General features: G+C 36.4%; 1 protein-coding gene across 1 annotated transcript in view; it reads left to right on the top strand.

The window, feature by feature from the left end:
- LOC100544134 (thrombospondin type-1 domain-containing protein 7A) overlaps positions 1–13,524 on the top strand; it is a 106,562-nt gene that overhangs the window by 35,923 nt on the left and 57,115 nt on the right. The window contains exons 3-6 of the mRNA XM_019616756.2: positions 5,910–6,158; positions 7,729–7,910; positions 9,669–9,737; positions 13,174–13,329. Coding sequence (XP_019472301.1) covers positions 5,910–6,158; positions 7,729–7,910; positions 9,669–9,737; positions 13,174–13,329 — 656 coding nt within the window. The remainder of the gene's footprint in view (positions 1–5,909; positions 6,159–7,728; positions 7,911–9,668; positions 9,738–13,173; positions 13,330–13,524) is intronic.

Raw genomic sequence — 13,524 nt, 5'->3', positions numbered from 1 at the left:
TAGCAGTTCTTGTTAAATTTCAGCAGTGGGTAAGTTAATCATATTTATTGTGAACAATGTTCTCTCGGCTGTACAATTTTAGATTTAAATTATGAATGATGCATTGAAGCTCTGTAGCATTTGAACATGAAGAACAGTTGCACTGGGAAAAACACCAAACTCATCTTCAGAATGATGTCCCCTTAAAACACTGGATGTGTGGACTCATGTTTCCACTAACTTTTGGATTTTTCACATTTCTTCTAATTTGAGATACTTTGGGGCATCCTCAGAATGAGTCTTGGAGAGCCCTCAAATCCAGGCCGGTTTTACGTATCAGAGTTGCCCAATTAGAAGGAAAGAACCCATGATTGTAGGGTATAACTGTGTTAAAACAAGGTGAGACTAAGTGGAAAAAAAACTTTTGGAAATAAGAAAGAGACATGTGAGGACAAGCTAATCAGTGCTAGGAAGAGAATGCATAGAGTATGGTTATGCAAGGCCTAATGCCAGGAAATGAAATTAACAGTGTGGCTTTAAATCAGAAATAGCCTATCTATGGTTATTGGTGAGTAAAAGTGATGTGTAACTCATGGTTTTCAAGATGAAATAGATGCTAGGACCAGGTTTAGATAGTAACTACATTAATTCGCAGAAGAAAAGGGTTATTCAGTGAAAAGATGTAACTTGTCCTTGGGAAGACTTTATGGTAGTTTGCTGGAAAATGGGAGTGTGTTGGAAAAGTGTGAACAAACACTTGTCCTCTTTCCATTTGTGCCTTCTTTTGGCTACTGCAAAGACAGATATTTGACTGTAGGAATCATTGGTTAGAACCATCATTTGTCTTTTCTCATTAACTCTTCTTTTCAGTTATCAGTCCATCAATGTATGGAGGAAAAAACTACAAAAGGGGAAAATCTCTCACCTGTGTAAGGAAATTATAAACTCATGGAATAAAATCAGTTAGATAACTTACAGAAAACTTATCATTCTGTATCAATGTAAAGATCAGTAAGGAATCCCATGGTAAGGCATTTAGCTTTGTCTACTGGGAATAATAATAATAATAAAACAAAGTATTATGATTCTATGAAAATAATAATAAAATCCCAATTGGATTTATAGACAAGATAATTACAATCATTTATTCCATAACTTTTCTATAAATGTTGAGACTAAGAGTACAGACACTTGAACAGGTCATTGGCATATAAAGCTAAATTGTTCTGATTTTTAAAATTTGTAAAAATATGATTCACTCTCTAACAGAAATTTGGGGTACTTTAGAAAGAATCGATTTATTGCTTGACTTGTGCAATTTTATCATATGTGTAAAACCTCAGTGAAAAGGCTACTTTCAGCTACCAGCTTGCTCATTAGTACACAGGCACTATGGTGCATTTGCTCCAGGTCTATGCCTTTGGCTTCATTCTCTCTGTGTCTGTAGCCTCAATTATCCCTGAAATTACTTTGAAATCCCCATGGGGAATCTTCTTATCTGAAACAATGTTTAGTTTTTATTTATTGCTGCAAAGAGTCAAAGTGAGGCTACAGAACGTGACTAAACACGAATTCCTAACCACACTCTCTAAAAGAAGTTGAGTAGCAATTATGGCCTATCTTTTGCCAACATCATATTTTCTTTATTTATCTAATACAAGTCTTTGAGGTTGGGAATAGTTTCAGCATTGGCTTAATAGCAGTTAGACTCATTCAATCCCTGTGACATTTACTTGGTTTTGCCTTTCTTTCCACACTGTCATATACCTAGCACAACCTTATTTCACATAGTATAGTACCCTGTACTCTGCCAAAAGACACTTAGGACACTGTATTTTGGCAGGACAGGTTTTCTTTTTGGTTGGCATGTATGCTTCTTGTTTATTTCTTTGTTATGTTATTGTTACTGTTTTGGAAAGAAACAAAAAATATATCACATACACATAGATCTGCACTAAAAGTAATGCCTCCTATTTTATTATATTGGAGGTAGATGTTGGTGTTATGGCAGTAGGGGTTGAATCTTCCCGCCAATATTCCATATTTTGTTGCCATGTAACAGGAGACAAGGGAAATCTGACAGAATGGCATCTGACATGGAAGTGCATGTGAAGCAAAGGTATGCCAATGAATTACTCCATGAGGAAAAAATTGCCCCCGCTGACATCATTCAACACTTGCTGAGCGTTTATGGAGACCAAACAGTGGATGTGAGCACAGTGAGGTAGTGGGTGGTGTGTTTCAGCAATGGTGACAGCAACAGAGGGTCATCTCCACTGGTACAGATTTTTATGAGCATGGCATGCAGGCTTTTGTTCATTGCTGACAAAAACACATAGTTAATAGTGGTTATTGTGTTAAAAATAGTGCTTTGTAGTTGAGAATTTGCTCTGTGAAATAGTATAATTGTGCTCTTTTCTCCGTGGAAATAAATAGGAGGCATTACTTTTGGAATGGCATATATGTCTATTATGCATGCAAAACAAGTGATGCACAAACAATTGCTCACCACTCACCGATGAATGTCTGACCAGTGTCCAAGCAGTGGCTGCCCCCTTGGCCTACTCCCCTCCATTTTTCAAGGTTTCTTTTGCATGATGCCACATGGTATAGAATATCCCTTCGGCCAGTTTAGGTTACCTGTCCTGGTACCTGCCCCCCTCCAGCCCCCTCTCTGTCAAGACAATATGAGAAGATGGGAAAATGAAATGTCCTTGACTCTGTACTGCACTGCTTAGCAAGAACTAAAACATCAGTGTGTTAACAACATTGTTTTTCTCCTAAAACCAAAACCAGCAAGGCACTATGGAGAAACAACTCTGTCCCAGCTGAAATTGGGACAGTATCACTGCTTATTCTCTTCCTATACAACCTCATCACCTTTCTTGCTTTTTATTTACACACAGATATTGTTCCTATAATCTGTGGGCCATCCATCTAAATTTTCCATGAAGTTGATTTAGTCCATGACTTCGGGCTCCCTCTGTCATAACAGTCTTTCAGGGCAGGAGAAATGATGCATGATTTTGGATTGTTGCACACTGAGTCTAATTCTAGTTCTGTTAGAATTCATTCTTCTTTAATCTGGGTGATTCTTACTCTAATACCATTATTAAGGTACATAAAAATCATCGTAGTGATGATACGCAGTATTATACAACTGCTAACTTCATACAATTCAAATTATTGGCTGTTGTCACCCAACAACAACTCAAATCTCCTTGAGTTACAAACCTGACTTTACCATCCTTCCACGTTACCCACCACATGCACCCAGGTCTTTGAACAAAAATGATCCTACGAATAGGCTTGATTTTGCCTGAAGCAGGAATAACCCATATTTTCCCAGCATATTTTTTCATGTTCACAACAGGTACTTAATTTCATTCTACAGTACATAAGAGGTATGATTGGGCAAGTCTAGCTCACTCAGCTAAGATACGCATTTGCTAAGTGTGTATCCTAGTATTTGAATATCCCAGCTCTGACTGCTTTCAGTGTAGTCTTTAGCAGTCCATTGTATTGTTCAGTTTTCCTAGAGGCTGGGTGGTTCATGATAGAGGATGTTATATCCACACTCAGTGCCATGCTCTTTGTCCCAAGTGGTTATTTTGGAAATGAATCCCATTTCCTGACTGACTTCCTTCTAGAGTGCCATGTTGCCATAAGATTTCTTTTTCAAGGTCCAGGATAATGTTTCAGGTGGTGGCATGGGATATATAATTCTGAGCTCAATTGCAGCTCAAGGTCTCATTTCTCGTATCCATCAATCTAACCAAAGAACTGGTACTTTGTGTTGCAGTGGAGGTTTCCCTTGTCACGGAAGGAAGCAGTCTCTGTATGAAGCCTTATAGGAATGACCAGAGACAACTTCAGGATTTCTGACAGTTTGCTTTAGTGAAGAAAGAGAATTACTATTATTTTTAGTAAAACAAAAACGAAAACAACTTCTGAGATTGAAAATTAGTCTTTCTCATGTAACACCTCTTCCAAAGAAAATTTGAAGTAGATGTGAAGCCCATAGCAGAAAATTATATATAAATAATCAATCTCTTTTCTTCTCACTAAAGCTCCTTTCCAGTGGCAATTTTATGTATCTTCACTGGCAAGTTGTATCTAAAATTAAATTCAGTCTCAGTCACAGTATGAGTAAAGAGATTGGTTTTATCTGCTCTCCTAGGAGTCACACTGGAAACAAACTTGGGAGGAGGCAATGATTTATCATCTATTCAACGATCTGCAAGTACTGTTCATTCTAGAATCCATAAGGAATAGATCCATCGTCCAATCATTAAAATGTGTTCCTTGGTGGGATAAATGAGTCTAATAGCAGAAGTTTAGTAATTTCTGTATTGACTTTGTCAATAGTTACTGTAGTCCTATGCCAGATGAGACTAGAAGAAAATGAAAAAATGGTCACTAGGCACTATCAAGGAACAATTTTCTCAACAGCTTTGAGTGTCTTTCACCCTAGATAGGGTATAGTTTTTGTACTACAGCATAATAAATGGTATATGTAATGTATATATTTTTTTTCTATTTTGTTTTCCAACTTTCACATAATGAGAACATGCAATTATTATCCTTCTGAAGAATAACATTTCATTGATCAAGCCTAGGAGTCTGCCAGAAGATACTGTTTAAATGCCAAGTATTTTGGCTACTTCTTTTTGTCTATTCGCTCAGTATTTCTCCATTATACAAAGTATGTGAGGGATGCACTAGGGATAGTGCCAAGTATATCTCTGTCTAGTATTTTCAGTATCCATATATTGACACAAATCTGTCCAGCTCCTTTCGGAACCTGCTGACCCTGACTTCAAAACCAAGGTTTTCTGCTAGCAAGATTCAGAAGTGCTTTTCAACTGTGTCGAGTATTTTTGTTTATCTTTTTAAATAGACCTCCTATTAGTCTCATCAAGAATCTCTACTTCTTGTATTATGAAATTCTGTTAATAGCAGTGCAACATGATCCTGGCTACGTGTATAGCAAATTTTTGCATAGCAACAGAGTTGTTGTTAGCATTAATTATTCTGTGTGATGCTGTGTGCTTGTTTGCTTTAATTAAAACAGTGAAAGTGTCACTTGTTCTGTTGATTATTGGAGTGATCATTTCATTGTGCCATCTGCAGATAAATCTTCTTCCTGTCTAGCTACTTTAGAAGCCAGAATTTTATTACAAAACAGACATAATATGTATACCTACATTGCAATTATAATGAAGAAGTTAAAGTTACGATCGGTTTAACTGTGTTTTAGCTTCAGTATTGCTCATTTTCCTGTTATGAATGAAGATGGAAAGTTAGAAATAGGTTAGTTAGAATATAACATTTGAAAATGCAGAGGCATTTAGAAGGAGAAAATTTTGCTGACAACCTATGTAATATGTGATTAAAGCAACTGGAGAATGGAAATGAAATGACAGACTTATGTGAACAGGAAATTAAGGCTAGGGTTTCACTGTACCAGAGAAGGCCCTATTTTAAGGGAGAGGTTTTGACCATGCAGTATTACTGTGGCAATACAGAAGCTGATAACAAAGCGAACAGTGTCCAAGTATTCAATATATATGACTTGATTCTGTTACTGGTCTTTCATATCTTTATTGTTCCAAGAAAAACAGAAAGTAAGTTGTGAAAAAAAGTTTATTTTCTCTTTTGTATTTCATACATACGTAGAAGATTTGTATTTTAATATAAGATATGACAATGCTAATCATTAATGTATCACTAGAATGATATAAATATGTCTATTTTGAATTGGTTTAACAAAAAGCACTTTTACTTGACTTTGTGAGATCGTATACCTGTGGATTGAAATCTAACAGCTTTATAAATATTGACTGACTTTGCTTGTTGCAACAGACAGCATTTTTCTGTAGGAGTTCGCATCTCTCTCTGCTGAATATTGTAATGTTCTTTTATTCCAGCTTTTGCAAGCAAGACAAGTTGCCAATTACATTCCAGTCCTGTGTGATCACTAAGGAGTGCCAGGTGTCAGAGTGGTCAGAATGGACCCCCTGCTCTAAAACCTGCTTTGACATGACAACCCCTAAAGGGAATCGTACAAGATCACGGACCATTAAGCAGCTCCCTATTGGCAGTGAAAGTGAATGCCCGCAATTAGAAGAAACAGAGCAGTGCATTACCCAAGGAGATGGTGTAGCACCATGCATTACGTAAGTTGGTTCATTTCAGTTCAGTTCTCCCTATAACAAAATGAAAAATTTCAATTAAGCATACATGGCCGGTAACATCAACTAAATCATTACTAAAGTAATACTGAAATAATAGGTTTGATTTTTATATCCTTTGCAAATTCAGTTCTTTCCTTAAAAGCCTGAAGTATGTAAATAGCAGCTATTACAGTGAAATCACTCCTTTCTCTAAATACAGGAACAAAAACCCCAAATACTTATTTTTTCCATTAGTGTTCACTTTTAAAAGAGAATATGTTTGTGTTCACACAGGCAGAGTCAAGATCATAATAAAGCAATTGTATTAATTTGTCACTAATCTTCCCCCATAGCATTTTTGCCAGTATTTTCTGAAGTATTCTGTTGGAAGAAATTCTGAACATAGGAAAAAGCTGAGAAATATCTCTTTAGATGCCAGACTTTTTAATGAGACTCTTTAGAGCACAATAAAAGAAAAGCTGGGCCCCAAATGGAAAGTGGGAGGGCCTAACATTAACAGTAAATAAATAACCCTGTTCAATGTTTAGGAGAAATGACAGCAAGCACCTTACATTCAAGAGATTTCTGTAATGCTTATCAAGACTACTATTAACGTCCCAACTGTGCTTTTTCTTTAGAAGACTAGCAGGAGGGGCTGGGGAAATGTCATTTGATGTTAAGCCATTTTACATCTCCATCTTTGACTGTGGTGCATATTTTTCATTTAAAGTTGAAATGTCATCTTTACACTTTTCCAAGTCACACTAGGAAGCAGTTTGCTTGATTTAGCCTTAAAGTGACTGCTGGATAAAGAATTCTGTGGCATTTCTTGTGGTTCATAATCCTGACTGGGATTTTAGCTCCAAGTCACAGAACTTCTTTCCTGTGCATTCACTGGTTAGAAAGCTCACAGCTCTCATCATTCATCAGTACCGAGCAAGGATGTTTCAGCACTGCAGAGAAACTGTCTTCTTCATAGTGAGAAAGGAACTTACTGAAATGGTACCTATCATAATAAAAACATATTGTTATTCTTTTACCTTGATATTCATGAGAAATTTCTGTGTCTCTTATCAAAGATGGACTCGAGACTTATACTTTTGTTTTGTTTTTTTGTGGGTTGTGTTTTTATTTCTTCCTCTCTTTTTCTGGTTCTTATGTTTCTCAGCATGCACATTTATTTGATATTTTGGTTTGTTTTGTATAGACTATCTAGTTCTAAATGATTACTAAGAGTCACTGTCAGTACAGTTAGCTTAGCTGAACATACTCTTGTATTTTTCTGCATATGAAGTTTTTCTTCCCTCCAAGAAAATATTTATATGTGCAGTATGTTTCAGAAATTGGACAGGACAGATCTCCCTGAATAGTAATGATTTCAAAGATAAAATAACACAGGAAATGCTTCCACCCATGTAGAATATCAATCTTAACGCACCTCTTTGTATGAGAAACTGTGTCTCAGGCCTTTTAGAAAACAGATAAAGATATAAAGGTGTTTTGGCCTGTATAACAGTGATGTGTAAAAGAGCTTCGTGATTTTTGAAAACCTAATTCATTCAATTTCATACAGGTATGGCTGGCGGACCACAGAATGGACAGAATGCCGCGTTGATCCTCTACTCAATCAACAGGATAAAAGACGAGGAAATCAGACAGCACTGTGTGGAGGTGGCATTCAAACCCGGGAAATGTACTGTGTGCAAGCTAATGAAAATCTCCTCTCCTATTTAAATACCCTCAAGGAAAAAGAAGGTAAATTTAATTTACTTGCAATTCAATTAGTATGAAATCAGAGTACTTCAGCATTCCACTGCTTCTGGACAGCCACTGTCTTCTATCACGATTGCCTTGTTACACCACAGGTTTCAGAAATTCAAAATTAAACAAAAAAACCAACAAAACTAGTTTGGATGAAAATATTTAATTGCAGGATAAGAGATTTCTTTATGCTGCAAATATTTGTTCCTAGCTGTGAATTCCTGTTTCTTAATAAGTACTGAAAAATTGTCTTATGAGGATATCTCTTAATTAGAAAACAAGTGAAAATGAAGGTCAGAAATATTAGATTTGTTCCTTCACCTACTGCAGTTCTCTTGTGTGTTCTTGAGCTACATGATGAACCTGTGAGGACTGAGATGCAGACATAATATGCCAATTCTGGAATGCAAACTCAATGTAGAAACGTGTGAAAATGTGATTATATTCTCAGGGAATTCACTTTTCTTTTTTTGATATGATCAGGTTTTTAAGACACTTTGAAGACTTAAGGCCAAAATAATTTCATGGTTTTTTTTTTTTTTACTGAACTAGAGATTACTCTTTGTCACTGTCACAGCCTGTAGAGCTTCATAGGAAAATAGAGAGTAGCTTAGGAGAAATATTCAGTAGTTAGTTTAGCAGTGTATTTACTGAGGAAAAAAACTCAAGTTTTCTATGCTATTTTTGAATGTTAATGCAACACTATAAATTTAGTTATGTCAGTGACTTAAGCTAACTGCATTTAGCTTTTAATTAATTTTTATCTATCCTCTTCTGTAGTTGTTTTGTAAAAACATACAAGAGCATTAAAATAAATAAAGAAATAAAGAAATACAGCCACATACTCCAGGAAAAGGGATATCCTTGTAAGAGCTATGTGTAATGCAGCACCTGGAGCTGAGCTAGCGGCAGGGTAGCGAGGTTTCTGCTCTAAAGGCACAGTTTATGGGGAGTGCTAGTGCCTAAATCTCTTTCAGCTTGAGTACTTGGACTAACAGAGTGTGACTTGTATGCTCAATGGGCTTCACATCTGTATTTATTAAAGAAGAAGTTTTCAAGCTGCTTCATCTAATGCAAATCAAAATGCCCTGGGGCTTTTAGTAAATCGCCTCTGTGGAACAAAGTTTTGACGCTCCTGCCAAAGACTAAAGAAGTAAGAACTCTCAGCTAAACAGAGGTAACAATGAAATCCGTGGCAGCTTACTGTTCAGTATGGTGATTAGGATTTGGGTAGGCTGTGAAGTCTCGCTGGCTTAGGCGGGTGTGAAATCGTCCCTTATCAGAGTGTGACAGGAAGGCGCAGAGCCCATCCAGAGGTAATCTCTGCAGGCCCCAGAAAGCTGATTAAAATGTAGCTAGTCTTTGGATGCATAAACATGAGAACAATTTTGCAAGAGCTCAAACTCAGGGTGAAGCAAATCTTTACTTACAAAGCAACTCTAGGATGTGTGGGAGCAGGCTTAAGAGGTGCTGTTTCTCCATTCCTCTTTCCTGCTCCCCTCACACCATGAATTCAAGAAGGCCAGAGCTCCAGCGCTCTGCAAAACAAGCAAACCAGTGTATACTACTTGAAAACTAGAGGTAGTTTGAGGATGGGGCAAAGCCAACAAGGCACCTACCAGTATTAGTTTTGGGGAAACGCCTTCATTTCAGTGCAGTTTGCTGTTGCTAGTAGTTAGTACTGTCTCAGTCAGGGATCTCTGAAGACATCCATTCTCTCATACTCATGGTGGCGTTTCCCTGTTATTTCAGAAAGTCAGTCACAGAGCAAGTCGAAGGCTAGTGCTGCACCTCTGCTATCCATCACTTTTGAAATAACAGGTAGGTAAATGAAGGCCTCTGACCTGGCCTTTCAGTCAGAAGTGCGCCAAGGAAGCAATGTCCCTTCTGGGGGAACTAAGTTGGCTGTATGTGTATAATTGACATGTTTATGTAGCTCAAAAAGGAGTTTAATGAATTTGTGAATTATCATAAAATTTAAGAACAGTTTGAAAATGTCAGGCTTGGACTTAAGGAAATGAGGTTCATTAGGCAGCTAGGAAGCTCAAACAATTCCATGTGCTCACTCCTGAAGAGTTTCATCCCCTGACATCCCCTCCAGTCTGAGTGCTGGGAATTACTTCATTGCCATTTCCTGACATTTTGTGGCTTTAAAACACCAAACTAGGGCTCCAGTAAGTATTTTAATTTATAAGACTTACCTGAACTAGTATTCCCCAGAGCACTCCAATTTGTATTGTCTCCTATCAGAATTTATAAATGTTGACTTGATGAAGAGGGAGTGCAGGATGTAGTAATTAGCTGACAATCAAGATTCCTGGAGGCCACTGTCATTCTGCCATCTACTTTAATTTCTCCATCTCTTCACCTGTCCATTTAACTGGCTTAGTCAGGAAGTTTCTCTTAGAATAAGCCTGAGAGATAGACTGTGTCATCTTTTTCCAGATACCATTAAAATTCATGGTGTAGAAAGAGGATGGGAAGAAAGTTACTTTATGGGCACAAATTTATTCTACATCTACAAGCACTCACTCCTTCTCCTGTAAAACACAAAGGAACTGCTTACATACATAGAGTTGAATGGTTGTTAAAAGGATCAGGTCCTGACTACTTGTTGTCATTTGATCACAGCATTTAACGTTATTGAAATATGTGCGAGGAACATCTACTACCTTGTTGCTGTTCATAATGTGTTCTGAGCTTGGATTTTTCTTGTTCTTCTTGGAGTGAGAGCACTTTAGCTGGAGAAAATTCCTTCCATTGATTGCTGTGAAAGCAAGTAACCGGGAAGGAAAATGAAGTTGTGTCAGCTTTTGCAGATGAAAGCATTTTTAATAATTTGGAAAATAACTTTTGTCTCCTAGTTTGAATTCATTTGTTTTAAAGGGAACACATAACAGACCTCGAGTTAAACTTTCAAACATCAATGACGTTCTTGAAACCAGTATTTTAGCATTTTGAGTGATTTATTGATACCACTTACAAGTCCCCAAAGGACTTACTGTTTACACTGCACTCTAATGAATTATGAAAAAGGCAGATATTTTCAGTATGTATTTTCATGAGTAGTTTACTTAATACTCTTTGCTGATAGAACTTAAAATTTGTACTGGACAAAAACCTTCAAAAAGTTAAAATGATATTCCTCTTGCTTAAGTTGATCTCTCTAAAGCCAAGCACTGTCACAGGTCCTTCTATTTTGGATTTTAATGTCCATCTCATGTTGGCTTGAATCCACCATGGCTTTGACAATGAATTATTACAGTAGCATGGTAGCACCTTCTCTTTGCAGACTCTTAGAAAATCTGGCTGAGATATGAAAATATGCTATTTTAAGCTCCCAAAGCTTAAAGATCTTTGTTACTTTTCTAAGTCCCATACAATTAACTAGTGTGATGATAAGTGCTTTATCCCAATGCAAGCTGGAGATGAAGAAAGGCATTATTATGAATGCTTTCCTTGTTCTCTGAGGCAAGACTGTCTCACGGGTGTAATTGACTCTTAATTTCAACTGTCTCACTTGGACAATTTCCTGATTAAATCGAAGTTTAAAAGTATGGTTAACATTTACTGTTTTGCTTTTTTTCTTTTTTATTAGAAACTATTCAATATAAATCCAATTGCTGCCAAATTATGTTTATTTAATTCCATGTTCTACAGTAGATATGCATGTTGTATTGATTATTATACATTTTAAGCGTGCATATAAAATTTATTGTAAAATTCAATTTTCTATCATAATATTAAGTTCCAATAGAGTGTTGTAAAAATGGTGGAATAATTTTTTCCTGTTATTTTGTCTTACGAGATTGGTAAGCTGGAGGCAGTAATCTTTAATGGCCACTTGCCATCTTCATGCCTTCTTTACACAGAAAAAGAAAGTAAAACTGTGCTAAAGGAGGCAAAATAGGAAACGAGATTAGAGAGGCTAATATTTTTCATTCTCTTTTCCCCTTAAAAAGTAAGAATTTAGTGCTTTTTCTTTAAAATGAAAGATCACGTGCTTTGAAAGTGTGAATGGAAAGGGGCACAATCTATAAATACTTAAACAATTTGATGTTTAATCTAAAATTTAATCTGTTGTTATTGATATCTTTTTTTCTGAAAGATATTTTGTCATCCTTTCTTCATTCAAGTAGCAAGTTATTTTAGAATATATTTTATTATATAAGTCTTTCCATCAAGAGAGAATATTTGTAGGGGTGATAGAAAATTAATGAGGTAACTTTCCCATGGAGAAGTCCAGAGGGAGTAGAATGAGAGTTTAAGTTTAGGAACTGCATGTTTCTTCAGCTGGAGAAAGGATGAACATGCATTCACTTTCATTCTAGCAGATATTCTCTGCTTAATCTAATATTTTGCCAAGTTTTGTATTTGGAGAAGGTTTAAAAATCTTGCTCATAATGAAGTGGTAAACTCTGAATTCTGTGATTTCATCTGGCTCCTTACAGATATGTTTGAATGTTTGTATAAAAAAGGAATTGAAAAGAGCGAGGCCTGTGAAGTTTGGAAGAAACAGGATGACTGGATCTATCTCAGAGCATTACAGACCATTAAAAAACAGAATAAACTGCCTTCACAGATGTCTTTATGGATTAATAATACTGTAATGAAAAGTCAGTTATCTTGGGCAAAGTGTCAATAATTATAAATACATTATATCTATATATATTATATGCAAACATTTATGAACTGGAACTGCTATTGCACAAATCTTATTGTTGAGCATGCACTTGGAGGTCAATGGAGTAAAAGAAAAACAAAATTTTGTCATCATTTTGATTATGTTTTAGGTTTTATCTTATAAATAACCTTCCAATTATTCATGAACCACACTTTTGAAATTATAGTATCATATAAAAGCAAAAGGATTTATACAGCTTTTTTTTCAGTTACTGCAGTGAAAACATAACTCAGTAAGACAGCAGGACATCAGTCTATGCAGACAGCAATGTGAACAGCCATTGTTACAACATAATCTGTCCATTAAATGAAAGATCTAGGTTCAAGAGGGTGCTGCAATATCTGCTGTCTTCCTGATTCCACTTAATTGGATTTGGCTCTGGTCATGCCTCTGTATGTTCTTGACTGAATTCTGTCTCCTTTTTTTCAATACAGGCATTTTACTTCATATCACTTCATCAGATGAGAATGATGAGATAGCAGCCTTTCTAAACGAAGGATGGTTTTGTCAGTTTAGAGCTGAGCATCATGACTGGTGACATATGAGAAATATGTTGTATTTTTTTTTTGACAGCTTCAAGGCCAGTGGACCGTAGACTGTGTACAGGACCTCTTCCCAGCACCTCACAGCTTTGCCATATCCCCTGTCCTACAGAGTGTGAGACCTCAGCATGGTCAGCCTGGGGACCATGCACCTATGAAAATTGTGATGACCCTCAGGCCAAGAAGGGTATGTAAATATTCAGTGGAGACTTTAATGGCAAGTATTTCATATTTCTAGATCATTTCTGTCTGTGCAGTCACCCTAATGTGTATAGTATATCCAGTGCCTCTCAGCATCAAAAAAAGTCATCGAATTGGGACAATATTTTGCCCTATTTCTCCAGGAAAGCTTGCAAAAATAATAACTGGACTCTCAAGGACA

The sequence above is a fragment of the Meleagris gallopavo genome, chromosome 6 (genome assembly GCF_000146605.3).
Source record: "Meleagris gallopavo isolate NT-WF06-2002-E0010 breed Aviagen turkey brand Nicholas breeding stock chromosome 6, Turkey_5.1, whole genome shotgun sequence".
Taxonomy (NCBI): domain Eukaryota; kingdom Metazoa; phylum Chordata; class Aves; order Galliformes; family Phasianidae; genus Meleagris; species Meleagris gallopavo.
This window is presented reverse-complemented; position numbering and strand designations above follow the sequence as displayed.